This window comes from Balaenoptera acutorostrata, chromosome 4 (genome assembly GCF_949987535.1).
Source record: "Balaenoptera acutorostrata chromosome 4, mBalAcu1.1, whole genome shotgun sequence".
Taxonomy (NCBI): Eukaryota; Metazoa; Chordata; class Mammalia; order Artiodactyla; family Balaenopteridae; genus Balaenoptera; species Balaenoptera acutorostrata.
Window position 1 is genome coordinate 16,224,717 of NC_080067.1, and position 21,372 is coordinate 16,246,088.

At 36.3% G+C, this 21,372-nt stretch overlaps 3 protein-coding genes across 6 annotated transcripts in view; 1 reads left to right on the forward strand and 2 right to left on the reverse strand.

The window, feature by feature from the left end:
• TOPBP1 (DNA topoisomerase II binding protein 1) overlaps nt 1-19,972 on the reverse strand; it is a 69,199-nt gene extending 49,227 nt beyond the window's left edge. Inside the window, exons 1-10 of one of the 4 annotated variants that reach the window (XM_057544985.1) lie at nt 19,785-19,972; nt 19,055-19,145; nt 16,869-17,003; nt 15,255-15,398; nt 14,401-14,582; nt 12,969-13,165; nt 11,335-11,514; nt 10,447-10,592; nt 8,579-8,742; nt 8,180-8,430 (exon numbers count right to left, since the gene is read on the reverse strand). In XM_057544985.1, the coding sequence (XP_057400968.1) occupies nt 8,180-8,430; nt 8,579-8,742; nt 10,447-10,592; nt 11,335-11,514; nt 12,969-13,165; nt 14,401-14,582; nt 15,255-15,398; nt 16,869-17,003; nt 19,055-19,138 (1,483 nt within the window). In that variant the 5' untranslated portion in view covers nt 19,139-19,145; nt 19,785-19,972. Of the gene's footprint in view, nt 1-8,179; nt 8,431-8,578; nt 8,743-10,446; nt 10,608-11,334; nt 11,515-12,968; nt 13,166-14,400; nt 14,583-15,254; nt 15,399-16,200; nt 16,369-16,868; nt 17,004-19,054; nt 19,146-19,784 lie in introns of those variants that run through there. The other 3 variants (XM_007180913.3, XM_057544987.1, XM_057544986.1) reach the window with 3 other exon arrangements.
• Nucleotides 19,584-20,228, reverse strand: LOC114237827 (putative HTLV-1-related endogenous sequence). The gene has a single exon (XM_028166164.2). The coding sequence runs from the start codon at nt 20,226-20,228 to the stop codon at nt 19,584-19,586; it is 645 nt and encodes a 214-aa protein (XP_028021965.2).
• Nucleotides 20,029-21,372, forward strand: part of LOC103015028 (inhibitor of carbonic anhydrase) — a 55,778-nt gene continuing 54,434 nt past the window's right edge. Inside the window, exons 1-2 of the mRNA XM_028166165.2 lie at nt 20,029-20,037; nt 20,853-20,900. The gene's annotated coding sequence lies outside the window, so the exon portion shown is untranslated. The remainder of the gene's footprint in view (nt 20,038-20,852; nt 20,901-21,372) is intronic.

The following is a 21,372-nucleotide window of genomic DNA, read 5'->3' on the forward strand; positions in this document are numbered from 1 at the left end:
ACCACTGTGGAAAACAGCAAGGTGGTTTCCCAAAAAATTAAACATAGAATTACCATACGACTTATCAATTCCACTTCTGGGACTATATCTAAAAGAAATGAAAGCAGGGACTTGAACAGATATCTGTACAGCAACGTTCACAGCACCATTATTTACAATAGCCAACCACAGAGAAAACTCAAGTGTCCATCAACAGAAAGGAACAGACAATTCTAACATACAATGAAGTATTATTCAACTTTAATAAGGAATGAAATTCTGACACATGCTAAAACATGGATGAAACTTGAGGACATTATGCTAAATGAAATAAGCCAGACACAAAAGGACAGATATTGTATGAGTCCATTTATATGAGCTACCTAGAATGGTCAAATTCATAGAGACAGAAAATAGAGTGGTGGTTGCCAGGGACTGGGCGGAGGGAGGAATACAGAGTTACTGTTTAATGGCTATAAAGTTTCAGTTTGGGAAGATAAAAAAGTTCTGGCATGAATGGTAATGATGGTGGCACAATAAGTGTGAATGTAGTACCACTAAATTGTACACCTAAGAACAGTTAAAATGGTAAATTTTATGTTAGGCATATTTTACCACAATTTTTAAAAACTCAATACCCAAAATGTTCTATAGAAAAGTTTAAATATGAGATCTAATATTAAAAATATTTCATTCTTATATACCAGCAAACAGTTCAAAAATGTAATTTTAAGACATAAGAATTAAAATATCAAAAAGAACAAATGAACATAAATAGAAAACAAAAAATTAGGAATAGTTGTTAACATAGCATGTGTAAGATCTTATGAATGTAGTTATACTTTATTGAAAAACATTAAAAAAGATAAAACTGTATGCTGATATTCTATATTCATGGAAAGGAAGATCTTTTCATTGTAAAGATGTCAATTCTGCTCCAAATTATAAATTCAATACAATCCCAACCAAATTCCCATACTGATTTATGCAAACTGACAAACTAATTTTAAATATTAGAAGCAAAGGTCCAAGAAAGGGTATGACACTTTTGTAAAGAAAATTAGAGAGTCCTTTTATTTCAGATATCAAAACATATTACACAAAGCTATTATAATAAGATGGTTTAGCAGTGCGGTATCTCAATGGAACAGAATAAAAAGCTTAAACACAGATCCCCACTTAACAGACCCTTAATAAATGACAGGGGCGGCAGTGCAAATCAGTAGAGAAAGGATGGCCTATTCAATAAAAAGTTTGAAAACAAGTGATTATCCACATGGATAATCTGAACGCTTCTTATCAAATACAAAAATCAACTCCATGTGGATTGAAGACATAACGTGGAAAGAAAGGCAAAACTTTAAGACTTCTAAAAAATATACATAAAAATAACTTTATGACCTTCAGATAGGAAAACTTCTATAAAACAGAAAACCACAAACCACAAAATAACAGATTGAAAAATCCAACTACTTTAAAATATTCGTCAAATAACACTCAAAAAGATGTTCTACCTTATTAGCAATCAGTTATACAATTAAAACCACAATGAGATCCCACTTTACATCCATCAAATTAATAAGAATTTCAAGTCTTATGGGAAATTCGAAATGTTGAAAGGATGTGCAATAGGAATCCTTACTATTGTTCTAGTATAAAGTGGTAAACTAGAACAAACACTTCAGAAAGCAACATGCATTATGTAAGAAAGTGGAAGACGTACATATCCCAGGAATCAGCCATGCCCACCTTAGAAAAATTCTTACTCATGTGCACAGAGACGTGCATAAGAACAATCTCAGCAGTACGGCTTGTACTGTATCGGCAAAACAACAAAGCAAAACCAAAAAAAACACAATAAAAATATCCTTAGGTGGGAAAATAGATAAACTGTGGTATGTTCATATACCAGTGTGGTACATTCATAACCAGTTACTTGGATGAGATGAATATCTCTCATGCTGAGGTTAGGATAGCAAAAGAGTACATACCATGTATCACTTATGTAAGTTAAAATACACAGAAAACAAAGTAGTGTATATATTACTTACAGATATATACACGTTGTAAACCACAAAGAAAATGGGAAGGGGTTCACAGGAGAATTTTGACCAAGTAGAATATTTTATTTTTTCTAATAGCTAGATTAGTAGTATAAGGTTACTCATTAAATTATTCTTTATATGTTTTTGGATGTATTAAATACTTCATAATAAATTTTTTAACACCTTTATCGGAGTATAATTGCTTTACAATATTGTTTGTTTCTGCTGTATAACAAAGCAAATAGGCTATATGCATACGAATATACCCATACCCCCCACCTTCTTGCGTCTCCCTCCCACCCTCCCTATCGCAACCCTCTAGGTGGACCCAAAGTACAGAGCTGATCTCCCTGTGCTAGGCAGATGTTTCCCACTAGCTATCTATTTTACATTTGGTAGTGTAAATATGTCAATGTTACTCTTTCACTTCATCCCAGCTTACCCTTCCCCCTCCCTGTGTCCTCAAGTCCATTCTCTTCGTCTGCGTCTTTATTCCTGTCCTGCCCCTAGGTTCATTAGAACCTTTTTTTTTTTAAGATTCCATATATGTGTGACTTACTTCACTCTGTAAGACAGACTCTAGGTCCACCCACCTCACTACAAATAACTCAATTTTGCTTCTTTTTATGGTTGAATAATATTCCATTGTATACACTGCCACATCTTCTTTATCCAGTCATCTGTCGATGGATACTTAGGTTGCTTCCATGTCCTGGCTATTGTAAATAGTGCTGCAATAAACATTGTGGTACATGACTCTTTGAATTATGGTATTCTCAGGGTATATGCCCAGGAGTGGGATTGCTGGGTCATAGGGTAGTTCTATTTTTAGTGTTTTAAGGAACCTCCATACTGTTCTCCATAGTGGCTGCACCAATTTACTTTCCCACCAACAGTGCAAGTGGGTTCCCTTTTCTCCACACCCTCTCCAGCATTTATTGTTTGTAGATTTTTTGATGATGGCCATTCTGACCAGTGTGAGGTGATACCTCATTGTAGCTTTGATTTGCATTTCTTTAATGATTAGTGAGGTTGAGCATCCTTTCATGTGCTTGTTGGCAATCTATATATCTTCTGTGGAGAAATGTCTATTTAGGTCTTCTGCCCATTTTTGGATTGGGTTTTTTTTTTTCTTTTTGATATTGAGCTGCGTAAGCTGCTTGTATATTTTGGAGATTAATCCTTTGTCAGCTGCTTCATTTGCAAATATTTTCTCCCACTCTGAGGGTTGTCTTTTCGTCTTGTTTATGGTTTCTATTGCTGTGCAAAAGGCTTTACGTTTCATTAGGTCCCATTTGTTTACTTGTTTTTATTTCCATTTCTCTAGGAGGGGGGTCAAAAAGGATCCTGCTGTGATTTATGTCATAGAGTGTTCTGCCTATGTTTTCCTCTAAGAGTTTTATAGTGTCTGGCCTTATATTTAGATCTTTAATCCATTTTGAGTTTATATTTGTATATGGTATTACAGAGTGTTCTAATTTCATTCATTTACATGTAGCTGTCCAGTTTTCCCAGCACCACTTATTGAAGAGGTTGTCTTTTCTCCATTGTATATTCTTGTCTCCTTTATGAAAGACAAGGTGACCATTATAGGCAGGGGTTTATCTCTGGGCTTTCTATCCTGTTCCATTGATCAATATTTCTGTGTTTGTGCTAGCATCATACTGTCTTGATTAGTGTAGCTTTGTAGTATAGCCTGAAGTCCAGGAGCCTGATTCCTCCAGCTCTGGTTTTCTTTCTAAAGATTGCGTTGGGTATTTGGGTTCTTTTGTGTTTCCATACAAATTGTGAAATTTTTTGTTCTAGTTCTGTGAAAAATGCCATTGGTAGTTTGATAGGGATTGCACTGAATCCATAGATTGCTTTGGGTAGTATAGTCATTTTCACAATGTTGATTCTTCCAAAGCAAGAACATGGTGTATCTGTTTGTATCATCTTTAATTTCTTTCATCAGTGTCTCATAGTTTTCTGCATACAGGTCTTTTATCTGCTTAGGTAGGTTTATTCCTAGGTATTTATTCTTTTTGTTGCAATGGTAAATGGGAGTGTTTCCTTAATTTCTTTCAGATTTTTCGTCGTTAGTATATAAGAATGCAAGAGATTTCTGTGCATTAATTTTGTATCCTGCTACTCTACCAAATTCATTGGTTAGCTCCAGTAGTCTTCTGGTAGCATCTTTAGGATTTTCTATGTATAGTATCATGTCATCTGCAAACAGTGCCAGTTTTACTTCTTTTCTGATTTGGATTCCTCTTATTTCTTTTTCTTCTCTGACTGCTGTGGGTAAAACTTCCAAAACTATGTTGAATACTGGTGAGACTGAGCACCCTTGTCTTGTTCCTGATCTTAGAGAAAATGGTTTCAGTTTTTCACCTTTGAGAAGGATATTGACTGTCAGTTTGTCATATATGTCCTTTATTAAGTTGACATAGGTTCCCTCTGTGCCCACTTTCTGGAGAGTTTTTATCATAAATGGGTGTTGAATTTTGTCAAAAGTTTTCTGCATCTACTGAGATTATCATATGGTTTTTATCCTTCAATTTGTTAATACTGTGTATCACATTGATTGATTTGTGTATACTGAAGAATCCTTGCATTCCTGGGATAAACCCCACTTGATCATGGTGTATGATACTTTTAGTGTGCTGTTGGATTCTGTTTGCTATTATTTTGTTGAGGATTTTTGCATCTATGTTCATCAGAGATATTGGCCTGTAGTTTTTTTTGTGACATCATTGTTTGGCTTTGGTATCAAGGTGATGGTGGCCTTGTAGAATGAGCTTGGGAGTGTTCTTCCCTCTGCTATATTTTGGAAGCATTTGAGAAGGATAGGTGTTAACTCTTCTCTAAATGTTTGATAGAATTCGCCTGTGAAGCCATCTGGTCCTGCGCTTTTGTTTGTTGGAAGGTTTTTAATCACCGTTTCAATTTCAGTGCTTGTGATTGGTCTGTTCATATTTTCTGTTTCTTCCTGGTTCAGTCTTGGCAGGTTGTGCATTTCTAAGAATCTTTCCATTTCTTCCAGGTTGTCCATTTTATTGGCATGGAGTTGCTTGTAGTAATCTCTCATGATCTTTTGTATTTCTGCAGTGTCAGTGGTTACTTCTCCTTTTTCATTTCTAATTCTATTGATTTGAGTCTTCTCCCTTTTTCTCTTGATGAGTCTGGCTAATGGTTTATCAATTTTGTTTATCTTCTCAAAGAACTAGCTTTTAGTTTTACTGATCTTTGCTATTGTTTCCTTCATTTCTATTTCACTGATTTCTGATCTGATCTTTATGATTTCTTTCCTTCTACTAACTTTGGGGTTTTTTTTGTTCTTCTTTCTCTAATTGCTTTAGGTGTAAGGTTAGGCTGTTTGTTTGAAATTTTTCTTGTTTCTTCAGGTACGATTATATTGCTATAAACTTCCTCCTTAGAACTGCTTTTGCTGCATCCCAGAGGTGTTGTGTCATCGTGTTTCCATTGTCATTTGTTTCTAGGTATTTTTTGATTTCCTCTATGATTTCTTCAGTGATCTCTTGGTGATTTAGTGGTGTGTTGTTTAACCTGCATGTGTTTATATGTTTTACAGATTTTTTCCTGTAATTGATACCTAGTTTCATAGCATTGTGATTGGAAAAGATACCTGATACAATTTCAATTTTCTTAAATTTACCAAGGCTTGATTTGTGACCTATGATATGGTCTATCCTGGAGAATGTTCCATGAGCACTTGAGAAGAAAGTGTATTCTGCTGCTTTTGGATGGAATGTCCTATAAATATCAATTAAGTCCATCTTGTTTAATGTCATTTAAAGCTTGTGTTTCCTTATTTATTTTCATTTTGGATGATCTGTTCATTGGTGAAAGTGGGGTGTTAAAGTCCCCTACTATGACTGTGTTACCGTCGATTTCCCCTTTTATGGCTGTTAGCATTTGCCCTATGTATTGAGGTGCTCCTATTTTGGGTGCATAAATACTTACAATTGTTATATCTTCTTCTTGGATTGATCCCTTCATCATTATGTAGTGTCTTCTTGGTCTCTTGTAATAGTCTTTATTTTAAAGTCTATTTTGTCTGATATGAGAATTGCTACTCCAGCTTTCTTTTGATTTCCATTTGCATGGAATACCTTTTTCCATCCCCTCACTTTCAGTCTGTATGTGTCCCTAGGTCTGAAGTGGGTCTCTTGAAGACAGCATATATACGGGTCTTGTTTTTGTATCCAATCAGCCAGTCTATGTCTTTTGGTTGGAGCATTTAGCCCATTTACATTTAAGGTAATTATCAATATGTATGTTCCTATTACCATTTTCTTAATTGTTTTGGGTTTGTTATTGTATGTCTTTTCCTTCTCTTGTGTTTCCTGCCTAGAGAAGTTCCTTTAGCATTTGTTGTCAAGCTGGTTTTGTGGTGATGAATTCTTAGTTTTTGCTTGCCTGTAAAGGTTTTAATTTCTCTGTTGAATCTGAATGACATCCTTGCTGGGTACAGTAATCTTGGTCGTAGGTCTTTCCCTTTCATCACTTTAAACATGTCCTGCCACTCCCTTCTGTCTTGCTGAGTTTCTACTGAAAGATCAGCTGTTAACGTTATGGGAATTCCCTTGTATGTTATCTGTTGCTTTTCCCTGGCTGCTTTTAATATTTGCTCTTTGCATTTAATTCTTGATACTTTGATTAACATGTGTCTTGGCGTGTTTCTCCTTGGATTTATCCTGTATGGGACTCTCTGCGCTTCCTGGACTTGACTGACTACGTCCTTTCCCATGTTAGGGACGTTTTCAACTACAATCTCTTCAAATATTTTCTCAATCCCTTTCTTTTTCTCTTCTTCTTCTGGGACCCCTATAATTCGAATGTTGGTGCGTTTAATGTTGTCCCAGAGGTCTCTGAGACTGTCCTCAATTCTTTTCATTCTTTTTTGTTTATTCTGCTCCCTGGCAGTTATTTCCACCATTTTATCTTCCAGCTCACTTATCCGTTCTTCTGCCTCAATTATTCTGCTATTGATTCCTTGAGTATTTTTAATTTCAGTAATTGTGTTGTTCATCACTGTTTGTTTGCTCCTTAGTTCTTCTAGATCCTTGATAAATGTTTTTTGTATTTTCTCCATTCTGTTTTTGAGATTTTGAATCATCTTTACTATCATTACTCTGCATTCTTTTTCAGGTAGGTTGCCTATTTCATCTTCATTTATTTGTCCTGTAGGTTTTTACCTTGCTCCATCATCTGCAACATGTTTTTTTGTTGTGTCATTTTTTTTTTTTTTTGATGGGTGGTGCTGTATTCCTGTCTTACTGGTTGTTTGGCCTGAGACGTCCAGCACTGGAGTCTGCAGGCAGTTGGATAGAGCCGGGTCTTGATGCTGAGATGAGGACCTCCGGGAGGTGTCACTCCGATTAATATTCCCTGGGGTCTTATGTTCTCTGTTAGTCCAGTGGTTTGAACTCAGAGCTCCCACCACAGGAGCTTGGGCTTGACCTCCGGCCTGGGAACCAAGATTCTGTAAGCCTCATGGGGAAGGGGAGGGAAGGGGAGGGAAGGGAAGGGACGGAGCAGTACAATATCAGAGAATAAAAAACAAAATACAATTAGAAAGATAAAAAATATATTAGGAAAAATAAAACTATAATTGAAACAAATGCAACAAGGTAAAATAAAACCACAACAGAAAAAAAAAGAAGGGTTGGGGGTGGGAACAAGCCAAAAGGAGAGAAGAATAACAAAGTATAAAGAATAAAAAAATAAGAAATGCTGCCCACAACTCTTTACTGGCAATTTTGCTTACCACACTGAGAAGACTACATCCTGAGATGGTAGTCTACAGTGCAGCATTATACCCATCAAAGAGCACAATTACCAAGTAAGAGGCATTTGTTACAAGATTAAAATAAAAGCTCAGGGTGTTACAAACTCACACAAACCAAGTGATGCCTGTGTATAAAACAGATCTAAGAGGAACAAGTGAGTTGAAGAGAGAAGAGGGAGTCAGAAGGTCCAGAATCCCTTAGCCTTGCCTGTTTAAAAAAAAGAAGTAACACACATAAAACTTCAAGGGAAGAAAAACGTAAGTTTCAGTAAATTCTAGAGAACCTGGCAGAAATCACATATGTATGTATTCTGCTACCAAAATATTTGAATGACTGTAAACACTAATCACTGTTTCTTACCTATGGTTGGGTTATTAGTCGCATATTGAGAGAGCAGATCTTCATCAGCTTCCTCATGCTTTTCATTAGGAGCAAAGTCTTTCTTAGAGAAGCTGCTGTTCTTCCTTTTTAAAAGGGTTGTTTTACTTTCAGGTTGATCTGAAACTGGAATTTCCACTGGCTGGTAGTTAGCATGGATATATGGCTCTTCAGGAAGCATATTACCTTTACTAAAACACTCTAGCAACCATTTTGCTCCCACTACATGAGGCCTACAAAAATAGTACATAGTTATATATTAGTTTAAACTATAAAGACCACAATCCCACTTGCCATGCAGTTTACATAATTGCCGGGACATGCAATTTTAAAAAAATTATTACAGCGTAGAAATTGCTTTGAATTAAAAACTGACAAAACCTGTGGGCTGATTTATCCCAAAACTGCTTCAATTCATCATCATAATCTCCCACAATAACATGAGTTACATCTTCATTGAGCTGATTAAAACGAACTCCACCTCCACTGTTAATAAGTCTTCTCAGTTTATCTAGCTTTCTGCCACTAAAACCGCAAAGATAGATCTGCAAAGAAAGAAAACATTTACTTTAGATTAATATATTTAAAATGGCTTATTTCTCTCAATAGAAACCTATTTATTAAAAGCATATATCTAAATCCATTGTGTGTAAATAAGATAACTCTTGTTTACATTTTAAGATACATTAAGAAGTGAAGTATATTCTGAAGGTTTGAATTTTAAAGTATTCTTAAATTTTATCATTTCTTCACAATCCCATAGCATTATTACCCTTTACAGTAGACACTACTTGATAAGTATTCTGAGGCTTTAAATAAAATAGAAGCCAGAATAATTCAATTATCTTCTGAACATTAGTGCATAGCAATTTCTAAAATCAGGTAGCTTCTTAAATTGGTCTTACCACTTTTAAATTTTAAAGTAATTACAGAAATAAACTGGCGTTGAACACTTGAATTCAGAAAAGCTAGGTTTAAATTTTGGTTCAGCTGCCAATGATTAACCACATGACCACCTCAAGATACTCAGACTCTTTAAACCAATTTTCTTACTTATATACTGAGATATCTTTTTCACAGAGTTGATTAAACAAGAAAATTTAAGTCAAAGAGCTAAGCAGAATGCTTAGGATGATACGTAAGCAGTAACTTATTTTTAACTATCAATATGTATATATATACTTTTTGAGGCATGGATGGGGTTATGTATACATTTAAACCAATTTAATCAATATAACAATCTTCTTCAACTCTATTTTACATAACGTGTCTTTAAAAAACTTCTTAATGACCAATCTATTCCTAACTGCATTTATATCCCAAACTAAATAACCTCCATCACTAGAATACACTTTAACAAAAATGAGGAATCATATATGTTTTTCTGTAAGAATAATTAAGTCATATCCAGAATTAGTATAGTCTAGATAAAAGATTATACAACACACTTCCTGTTCTGCTAGTAAACTGGTAAGTTTTAAAAGTATAGAAAGGAAGGTAATTTGCCCAATTTCCTTAACAATAAAGTTAAATCTTTGCTACTCTAGAATTAATGCTTAGCCTATTGATTCTACAAGCAAGAATATATTAAGTATTCAGTTCTAGAAGATATATATGATGATCCCATCAAAGGCACTTATAAGATAGTTACTCAGACACTAAAAAATAAAATAGCCCAAGAGATATTAAACAAAGCAGTGCACCTAATGGTTAGGAATATAGGGTTTGGAGTAGATGTCTGGCTACTTAATGTCTGTGAGATTCTGAACAGGAACTTTAATCCTCTAAGTATCAGTCTCAATATTATCTGTTTTAGAGTTATTTGTGGGAATTAAATGGGATTATATATAAAACGTATCAACAATGTATATGAAATAATTAGCAGTGTCTATCATATTATAAACACTTAATAAATGATAGCTATAAATAAAAATCCATTAAGTGGTTCAGAAACTAAATGCTCTCAAAACACAGTAGATGGAAAGATTAAGGTAGTTATTAGGAAGGTTCAGAGAAGAGTTGAAAAAAATGATATGAACTTTTAATGGATGAGAGATGAAGGTACATCCCAGGCAGAGAGCCCCTAACAGCTAAAAGATAGACATGGTCTAATGAGTGCATCTGCTTAGCTAGAGTGGAGGGCTTATGTAAATTAGGAACAAGCCCAACTCTGAAGGGTCTTCAAAGTGAAGCTACAAGTACTAAAGTATATTATCACTTACTGCATTTATTACATGATAAAGACATACCCGACAACCATCTAATAAATCTTCAGGTGCCTCAAATGCACTGACATCCAGATTTTCAAGTGTAGTCTCCACTTTGCTATTAAGAACTGAACTACATATCGATTCATTTATGCAACTTGCAGTGATGTTGGAAATATCGCTGACATCTGAAAGAGTACGACCTACATATTAAAAACAAAGATGTAATTTATGGAGATAAAATAATTGTGATTACATATTTTCCTACACATGAACTTTTCTTATACAAAAAGAGCCATGAACAATTTCTAAAGTAAGATTCAAATGCTTTTACTGAAATCTTGGTGGCAAAGTATGAAAAGGGAAAATGAAACTAATTAAGGCTCATATCTTATTTAAATGAAAATATATTTAATACATTCTCTTAATAGTGACTTGCTTCCAATAAAAATCTGAAGTTGCTGGCTTTAAGGTCCAGGAAAGTTACATTTGAAAAAAAATTTATAACATTTGTTAAATTGCCAACATAATACCTCCAAAACAGAAATGGTTTTAAATTTTTATGAATACAGATGATCTACAACAATTGCAGCAAACTAATAAAGAAAATGTACTAATACCTGCATGCCAGTCAAGTTCTAAAAAATTAATTCTCTTAAGTCTTTATTAATATTCTTAATTTCTTTAATAATCTTGCGCATTACATGAGAGTATGAAAGTTCGCATTCATTATAAAAAGAAATATCAGGAGTTCTGGACTAATTTTTTAATACAATTTGGTTATTTTATTATACAATTATACCTGGAAGCATAGCAAGAAAAGATGGGATTCCCTACTGTATCTCCCTGATCCTATTAACAAATCAATTCTTACACAGAAAACTGACTGTCTTAAAACTGATTGTTTACTTTAATCCGAAAGAGACTTACTATCGGTTGTGTTGATCTGGCCAGTAGGAGTTGAAGTATCAGGCATAGTCTTTGTTTCTGGTCTAGGCTCTGTCTTATATATGGATTCATCCTGACAAAAACCTTTCTCAACACTGTCAAAAAACCACTGCACAGTCACACAGTGTACATTCCATCTCCTGGCACATTCATATTTTTGACCTATTATGTTCATTAAGAAAGAGAAACAGAGAGAGAGAGAGAGAAATGCAAACCATTAAAATCTTTGCAGAAATATTTAAATGACAGGTTATAAAAAAAAATCTACCTGGGACAAAATTAAAGTTACCAGCAATTACTCTTACTTTTAACAGTAAGCTATACGGTGTATTAAAAGGTAATATATTAGGTTATTGCTCAATTATATTTTCTATGTGTTGTTAAATACACATGCTATGTGAGGGGGTTTATCTTTTACAAAACTGCACAGAGACAGAGGCAACTGTGGGGTAACTCAATATTTTTGAGTACAGCCTCCATCATTTAAATTCTTTAAACCATTTTCTTAATCTGTAACATGGGGATAACTCACAGAACTATGTGGTTTAATAAACTGTATAAAATAACCGTGAAAATTATAAATGTCTGCAATATAAAAAACACCAACTTTCAAGAAACTACTCCTATGTCAACAGGATTCTACTTGAAGTCCAGGATAGAGAGGCAAATAATTAAATAAGTCATATTAAAAATACGTATCTTTTATTACCTTACAAAAACTTTTTAACACAATGTATTTTGAAATGGTATAGAGAAACTGAGGACAATATATAGTAAACAACAGGAAAGGTTTCTTTGACATTCTTGAGAGCTGAGAGATGTACTGTCTTCAGATTCAGAAAACCAATAGCAGTTATCAACTTGACTCAATATCATAATTGGCCATACCCAAAGTTCTCACTTAAAGACAATTATTGATTGATTTTAATTTTTTTCCCTAATTTTACTTATTTAGGGAGCTTAATAAAACACAGTATGGATATAAAAAGATATAATAAAAATATTAATAAAACTCTGCTCTTATCAATTTTTATATATTTTAAGAGTACTGGTAAAAAAATATTCTCCAGAATAAAGGTTATAGAACACCAAAATTAACTGCAATTTTAAATTCTTCTTCTTCTTGGTAATATATTTTTCTTCTTTTAGTTGTCTCATGTTCTGCAAGGTGCATCTTCAAGTTAAAACTTGTAGTTCATTGAGTAAGGTTGATTCATTCAATTAAAAACTAAGCCAAGCCTTTAAAATTTATAATTAGAAAGAAATGTAATTTAGCGACATCTATTAGCTTTCTTGTTATTCATCCAAATCTCTCATCTCTTAAGTACTGGGTAACCGTGTGGGGACTTTAAAAAAAAAAACAAAAACAAAAGATCTGAAAATAAATTTAGATAAAACACCACTGGAAATTTTTGTTTTTTAATATTTATTCAATGACCTGATAAAGACTTGGGAAGTCATGTAATTTTTCTGAAGATTATAAACCAAACTATGTTTGCAAGAAAAAAAATCATAGCAGATTTATGACATGTCAGAAGTAAAAGGTATTCTATAATGATCTTAAAATGTTAAATAGTAGAAAATGTTGCATTTGTTCATTTGGGAAACAGTTTTACCTTTTGGTTCTTGCACAATGAGGTGTGTACACTCATTCATTTTCAACTGTCCCATGTATTGACCTCCATGCTTAACTGTGAGTTGCTGAACTGCTTTCCTGTCTAAGCTACGTAAGCCAGTGACACAGATTATACAACCAAGAAAAATAGGACACTTGAAGTCTTCCATGTTTACATCGGTATATCTAGCTATTTTTCTGGGGAAAACAAACAATAAAAAAGAAAAAACATTAACGTATTAAATATACCAGATAGTTTAAATTTTACCAGAAGAATAATGACAAACAACATAAATATCACTAATGCTTTCCTCATTTTTTAGGATTTTAATCATTATTAACAAAAGGGAAACTGACAAACACACTTCAAATGATACTAACTGCTCATCTAACTCAAACCATGTCTCTAATAAAAACTAATGTTTCAGAGTCTCTCAAATAAAACTGTTTTACAGGAAAATATGCATTTCATTAACTGTAAATCCATGCTGGTCAAAGTGGTTCATTTTCCAAAATTATAAGTCTAAATTTCTACCTAAAAACCCAAAGGTTCTTTGGTTGCTTACTAGAAAAACAGACTTTTAATTCTTCCATTATACTATACAAATAATAAGGAATGATTTTTGGCAGAATGCCAACAAAAATATCATTATCATTCTGTTGCCATGCTAGGCAGATGTGCTGACGAAACAGGCTAGGAATGAGGGTGCCAACGTGGAGACGTGTTTAGGATGTGCTAGATGGTATTGAAAGGAAGACTGGAAAATGCCTGTTTAATTCAAACAGTGGTACCTTGACTTATTGGTTGTTAATCTAATTCTAATGGAAACTCAATTCTATCCTTTGAAATAGGCTCTAAGTTCCATGAGGGCAGGGATGCTGTCCTGTTTTGCTCTCCACTTACATCTGATGCCTAACTCAGGCCAGGTACATAAAATGGGCTCAGTTAATGTTTACTGAATGATCACATCTCAATTAATGGCTTATATGTGTTTATATTCAACCTTAAATATGTCCCTTTTGGGAGGGAATACAAATGCCAAAGTGGCTAAAATTTACTCTCCATCTTAACAAGTTGACACAGTACTGAAGGATAAACGCAGCATAAAAGCTACAGTTGCCACACTGATTTTCTCAACTATTTTATAAATGTTTACTTCTGAAAACCATTTTATTATCAAAGCATTTCTTACCTTGTAGCTAATACTAAAGCCGATAGCCCATTCCACCTATCAACTTATACCTTGATAATAAGACCTTGTAGATTATCTTTTGTTTTCATTGGAGAGAAGAGTAATGATCCTATTTTTGTCCCCAAATAACAAATCCAAAGAGGATACCATAAAACCTCCCCTATGAAAACCCACAATGTGCCAAAATGATTGAATGTATCATTTATTCAAATCTAGAAAATATCTGAATATCTTTCTTACTTCTCTTGTGACTTCTCCCAAAGTGTTTTTATCCAAGAAGGAAGTAAAATAGGTTTCTTCAGGTTTGCAGCAACTAAATACTTTTTGCTACCAACTTCTCCTGCAATAAGGTGAGTTACTGATATGTTAAGGTCTCTGTATATGCGTCCACCCATCATTTGTACGTATTTATGAACTTCTTCCTGTAGCCCCAAAAGAAAATATATTATTAATGCTGAAACAAACACTATGTCTTCCATTTTTTTATACAATATCCCATAAGCACCTTTTGTTGTTGTTAGCTTGAATGCACAAATGTTTCTCACCACTATAAAGTTAAATAATTAATGAAATTACTTTTTGGAAGATAAAGTATAAATTTTAGAATAATTACCTTTATATACATTATTTTCCTACATTTATCTTTTGCAACTCCATGAATTTAACTATGTTGGTTCTACAGTAAACACTATATATTTTAATATACTACATACATATTGATACTTAAAAATATACAAATTATATATAGAATATATAAAAACATACATGTAAATCTCAATCCTTTTTTAAAAGTTAAGTAACTATGGTGGAAAAATGTGACTCAAAAACAAACGGAAAATTACACAGGGAAAAAAGTGAGTTTCCTTTTTAAATCAAAACAAAAAACTTCAACTAGCCAGTCTGCAATAAAAGATTCCACTGTATTCAATTTATTAAAAAATAAAATAAGATATACACTGTCATCTTGACTTGGTTATTGGTCATAAACACCAAGTGCAAGGTCTTTCAAAATATCCCCTACACAGTGAAAAGTTAAGTGTGGAAATATAATACATACATATTGACCATATTCCACTCAATACCGCAACACCTACCCTTTTATCATTTTCCAGGCTTGTACAAGATATGGTTACATCAGACATAACCATGTTATAAACTGGATGTTCAGCTCTTGGGACACATCGTTGGTGGTGCATACAAAATATGACTACTTGAGGACCAACAATTCTGCAGCCAAGCTACAAAAAGAGAAAGTTTACTAAGTAGAAAAAGACCTCCAGTCTTATAAAATTACATTTTGTAATACTGTATTTACCAGTTCTTTACAGAAGTTGATGACCACTGCAGAAAAACCACCAAATTGTTACAAGAAAAAAAAATAACCATTATATAATTTCTCAGACACACCACAAGTTAACATACACACACAAGCAAATCAAACAATGCACGCTATCAAAAGAAATAAGCTCCAAAAGCCACACTCACTCAAAATTGCCATTAAAATTTTAATCTCTGAAACAAACACAATCTTAGCAATAGGGGATATGAGTAACAGTCTTATGCCATAATAATTAGGAAATATCTACATTTACTTTTCAAATGAAGCACCCAGCCAATGAAGCAGTTAAAAAGTGTTGAGAGCCCAACTAACCCCCCTCTAAAAAACCTATTCTGCTACAAAAAAAGTATAATCCTAGGCAGTTCTTACATTTGTTTTTTAAATACTTTGTTTGCATCTCAATGTCTTTCCAAGGAAGACACACAAAGACTTCTCCTAAGGTATCACTTTCATTGATAACTGAGAAACGTGACAATCTTGCTCAACATCAGCACATCCAACCCAGACTAAAAAGCCTACAGCTGCCAAAGTCACCAAAGCATGACCGATGTAAACATCTACAAGGTAAATGATTATTGCTATCTTTTTAGTCAGTCATAAGAAAACTGAGTTTTCGATGCTATTGATTCTATCTTACAAGCGGTGTTATTTTCAAAAGGAGGGTAAGACCAACAATGCTTTTGGCAAAGGTGGGCACAGACCTTCCATATACTGTACAGACAGTACTGCATCTACCTACTCTTCTATGTTTTCTTCTCCTTCAAACAAGAATCACTTCTTTGTAATCTGGATGGAATTACAGCCAGTTTACTTTTATTTCAATGCTTCTCTCTTGTCCAGACACCAAAAAAGTAATGAGTCAGTAGACTCTAGAATCAACAAAAAGAAATAAGATGGCTCAATGGTATATTAGCAATGCTCGGCCCCCAAATGCTTCCTTTAGCATATAATTTTTCAGACCCTATACAAAGTACAGGTACTAAAATTCAAGAGCACATAGGAAAGACAGTAAGTAACCAAGGATTATGTTGAAGTCTTTTCCTACTCTACTATTTTTCCCTAATATATCTTGCAATCAAACTGAGTTTAAGTACAGTAGAACTTCATCAATAAAATGCTTCATTACTACAGGGTTAAATTATTCTAAGTGAAGTTAAATTTCCTGAAATATAAAAATTACATACTAACCAAAGCCTACTGTAATATGATTAACCTTGAAAAATACTATTCTGGTCTTCCAAAACCAAAGGATTCTTCTCAATTCATAATTTGCAAAATACTTCATGATCAGTAAAGAACTTACGTCTACTGAAGCAAAAACAAACCAAAAAACAGACTACCTGAAAGAACACACTAAAAGTTAGCAAACCTTTTTGAGATGATCAAAGACTTTGCCACTAAAAGGGTCACAGATATAAAGTGATCTGTCATTCTCCTTCATTTTCAATGCCTCTTCTTCTGTAATAATCTGAAGATATTCTTCTGATTGGAACTCTTTTATTGACTGAAAGAAAAAGAATGCATATGCAATAATTCACCTGTATTTATGTCCTATGAACTCTATCTTTAAAATCCATCTCAAACCCAGCCCTTCTCCTATTGAAAGGAACCGTCATCTCTCACTAGACCTGGGCAGAAGTCTCCAAAGTGGTTCCTTCTCCCTCCCTTGCCCTAAACCTATTCTCTACCCAGCAGCTGGTAATCTTTTTAACAATACAAAAAAGGTCATGTCACCCTGCTCAAAACCTCCAGCAGCTTCCCACCACACTCAGAATAAAATCCACATTTCTTACAATTGCCTATAAGACCATAGAGTCTGGCCCCTGACTGTCTCCCCACACTTACCTTCTTCCTCTAATCCCTTTTGCTCACTCTTCCCTAGCCACTCCTGCTTTCTTTTGCAACCTAGAACAAACTAAGCATGACCTCATTTAGAGGTTTTACTCTTTTTCCCGCTGCCTGGAATACTCTTCCCCCCAGGACTTCACCTGACTTACCTCACTTCAACCACATCTGCTCACATGTCACTTCCTCAGAGATGCCTTTCCTTATCACCCTTTTCTAAAATATTCTTTCCCTATCCCTCTAGTGTATTTTATGAAGAAAAATAGCATAGATATTATATATATATATATACACACACACACACGTGTGTGTGTGTATATATATATACACACACACGTGTGTGTGTGTGTATATATATATACACACACACGTATACACATACTGTTTTTGTCTCTCTCCCTTCTAAGAATGAAAATTTCATGATCTATCTTGTTTGCCAAAATATCCTGGCTCCCAGTAAACACTCGAATATTTTCTGAACAAATTTTGAAGTCCTTACATTAAATACTTAGGGTGATCCTTTTAAAACGATTAAGTCAGATCATGTTACTCTTCCGATTAAAACCCCCCAGTGGCTCTCCATCTCACTGGAAGAAGAATCCAAAGTCTTTACCATGGCCCACAAGGCCCTTCATGACCTCCTTACTTTTACTCTCTAAAGCATACCTTAGCATTCTTTCCACATCCCTTGTTCACTACACTACAGCCACACTAAAGCAGGACAGACACCGCAAGCACTTTCCCAGGGCTTGTGTATGATTATTTCCTCTGCCTGAAACCTTCCTCTGCAGATATCCACATGGCTCATGTTCTCACCTCCTTCAAGTATACTCAAATATCATCTTCTCCATAAAGTCTACCCTGATCACACTGCATTTAAAATAAATTGTAACCTTCCCTTCTCCCCCAACAAACAACCTCCAGAACACCTTAACCTGTTTTGTTTTTCTCTTCCCATTGCACTTGGCCCCTTTAACATATTATATAGTTTACTCATTTATATGTCTGATTAATGTCTATTTCCTCCAGCTAGAATAGAATGTAAGCTCTGAGAAAGTATGGATCTTTGCCTGCTCTCATCACTGATGTATCCCAAGTACTAGAACAGTGCTTCTTAGATGATGGACACTCAATAACTGTTTGCTCAATGAATGAACTTTAAAGAAAAACCTGCTACAACAGCGTTCCTTAAACTTTAACGTACACAGGATCTTGTTAAAAAGCAGATTCCAACTGGTAGGTCTGAGTTGGGGTCCAACTCTCAGGCCATGGTGATGCTACTGTGGTCTGTGAGTAGCAAGGCTCTACACTACCTAGATGATATAATACTGTACATAATGAGACATAGTTAACAATTAACAACAACAAAAGTGAAGTGTAAACAATATAGGACTGACTCAAATTTTTTCAACACACAAAGGTCTATGGTTAGTAGACAAAAAAAAAACAATTTAATTTCCAAGAATAGTAGGTCCATCACTTTCAATAGAAATGTCATTAAAGATTTCAAGCCCCCCAAAATACATAATGATATACTAATATCAATTCAAAAATGTGTAACAATGAGATACCTACGAATGTAGACTACAGTAAAACTATTACGAAAATAAAATAACTATGACTAAGACAAAAAAGCCTAATAAATCAAAAACACTAAAAACAAGAAAATGAATTCACAGCATCAAACAAGACATTTTCAAGTAGTCTTACCTCAAGAGCTTTAAAAAAACATTCAGAATTGTCTGAAGACTTTAAAAACTTCACAAATAACGGTTCTGTGTCATTTTGGGACATTTTTGAACTGTCAAAATAAAGGAACCATTAACAAGAACAAAAACACATTACATATTAAGTTAAATGTTTAAAGCACCTATTTTTCTGCGCAGACAAGAATGCCAAAGGACAAACATTCCGGCCTTGCCCATGAATTCACCCATTACGGTTTGTAAGAAACACTGGAATGTGGGCACAATCAAGGAAAAAGATGACAACACCAATCCTTGCAAATCAGAGAACGAAATTAATGTCGCTAAACTGAATACATCGAGGACCTTTGCTCTGGGGCTAAGTCCCCGAAGCCAATAGTCATTCAATTGCATTAAGCTTAAGGATGCTCAGAACGAATCGGTCCCTGCGGGTATCCGCGGCCCTCGAAGTAGGTTCAGCCCTCAGTAAACGGACTTCAAATATAAACATGAAAGCCAGCCAGCAAAGTCAGGTGCCTAAAAGGCCGGACGCTCTAGCTCCCCAGGTCCCAGGGAAAGGCCCGGCTCTCGGTCCAGCCGCAGTTACTCCCTCTCCGGCGTCTGAGTCCTATCCGCCGGTCCAGGGGCCGGTTACAAGGTCCGGAAACCAGGGCCCGGAAGGCCAGAGGCAGCATCGCGATCCCCCCAGCGGGGCGAGGGGAGGGAGCTGGGTCCTTACTCCGAGCCTCACTCACCTCCGTGGAGCCTGGGGGTCTCCAGGCGGCGAGTGGGGGGCCGCACGGTCCGCGGGACGGCGGCTGGGGTCGGGCGCCAGCCCGGCACACAACCGCCGCCCCCAGCGGCGCCCCCAGCCCTAGCAAGCGCAGACCCGGAAATTGCCGAACCGCGACCCGACTTTCGCGCCAGCCGCGCGGACGCGCCCGTCCCTTCCGGCGGAAGTGACGCCACAGCAGTTGCGGGAGGAGGGCGGAGGCGTAAGCTGCGGAGGTGGGTGGAGCGTATGTCGCGATGGGCCGGGGGCGAGGGGAACCAGGAGCGTTGAGGTCGGAGCCTCGAGGTCGGAGCCTCGCGATCAGGGCTTGCAAGCGCGGGACTGTGCTCCGCTGGGAGCTGGCCAAACGCCCACGGCTAACGGGTGGGGCCGCAGGCCAGAAGTGCCTTAGAGGAGGCCCTAACATATCAAAAAATATAGGCAGGGAAAAGGTTTCCTTAATAAATATTTTATACTGAGAAACCATATATTATCATCCAGAACAACTCTGTGAGGCAAATAGTGGTATCTCCATTTTACAGATGTAAAAACTGAGGCTTAGGGAAGGTAAATGAAGTGTTAAAGGTCACAGTAAGTGGTAGAATTAAGACTGCATCCAAGTCTTTTTGACTCCATGGATTGGCGGACTGGATTCTTTTTCCTCCAGTATAGCCCGAATGTACTCACCCGCTACCACAGCCAAGAGGTCTAAAGGGAAGAAAGATGTCAGGATGACGTGAATTACACACCTGGTGCAAAGGGGTCTTTGCCAACTTCTTCAGGAGTGCCACCCCACCCCCTTCAGTGAGCATCTCATTTTCTTTCTCTGTAATTCCCCGAGTGTTGGGCATGTTCTGGGATGGAACCTAATGTTCAAATAGCACAGGTCAGGGGAGAGGAGGTGAAATAGGACTATAGGATCTCCGCTTGTTGATGGCCAATGACAAACTACTTAGCGTTTTTCCTCATTTTATTCTTGACTACTGAGATTGAGAAAATCAGGACTTGAGTAATGTGACAGTTTCATGACCTGTCCTTCAATTGTTTTTAGTGTCTCAAGATGGCAAAGAGCGGCAGTGTGTGAACACACCTGTGGAAGGTGAGTCAGAATCAGTACCACTGGGGCTCAAAGGTAAAGGCCTGTTGTCAGGGAGGGAGGGAGGAAAGCCTTACAAATAAACCAAAGCTACTAGAGTTGTTAAAAAAAAAAAAAAAAGAGAGAGAGAGATGACCCTGCCGCAGTCCCTCGTGAAGGAGCAGGTCTGTCGTGGGGCGTGTCACAGTGGACAGAGGGCTCCTGCTTGTACCGCCTCTGCGCACTCCGCTCAGCAGTCCTCTAGAACACGGACATCGCTGGCCGCATCACGTCGATGGGAAAGTGAGGCTCAGGGACGGTGTGACTTGCCCGGGGCCCCACAGCCGGGAAGTGGCTGCACCTGGGTTTGAGCAGAGGCGCTGTGACTGGAACCCCCGTGCCCTTCCTGACCCACCGCAGTGCTCCCTGTCACATACCGCCACCCACCTCTGCACCGGGGCAGGAGCCCGTTGCTGACATTTCTGGGGCCCAGTGG

Bases quoted from the DNA above. Each gene is read 5' to 3' on its own strand.
- LOC114237827 (XM_028166164.2), bottom strand. From the start codon at position 20,228: ATGTTAGGGCCTCCTCTAAGGCACTTCTGGCCTGCGGCCCCACCCGTT.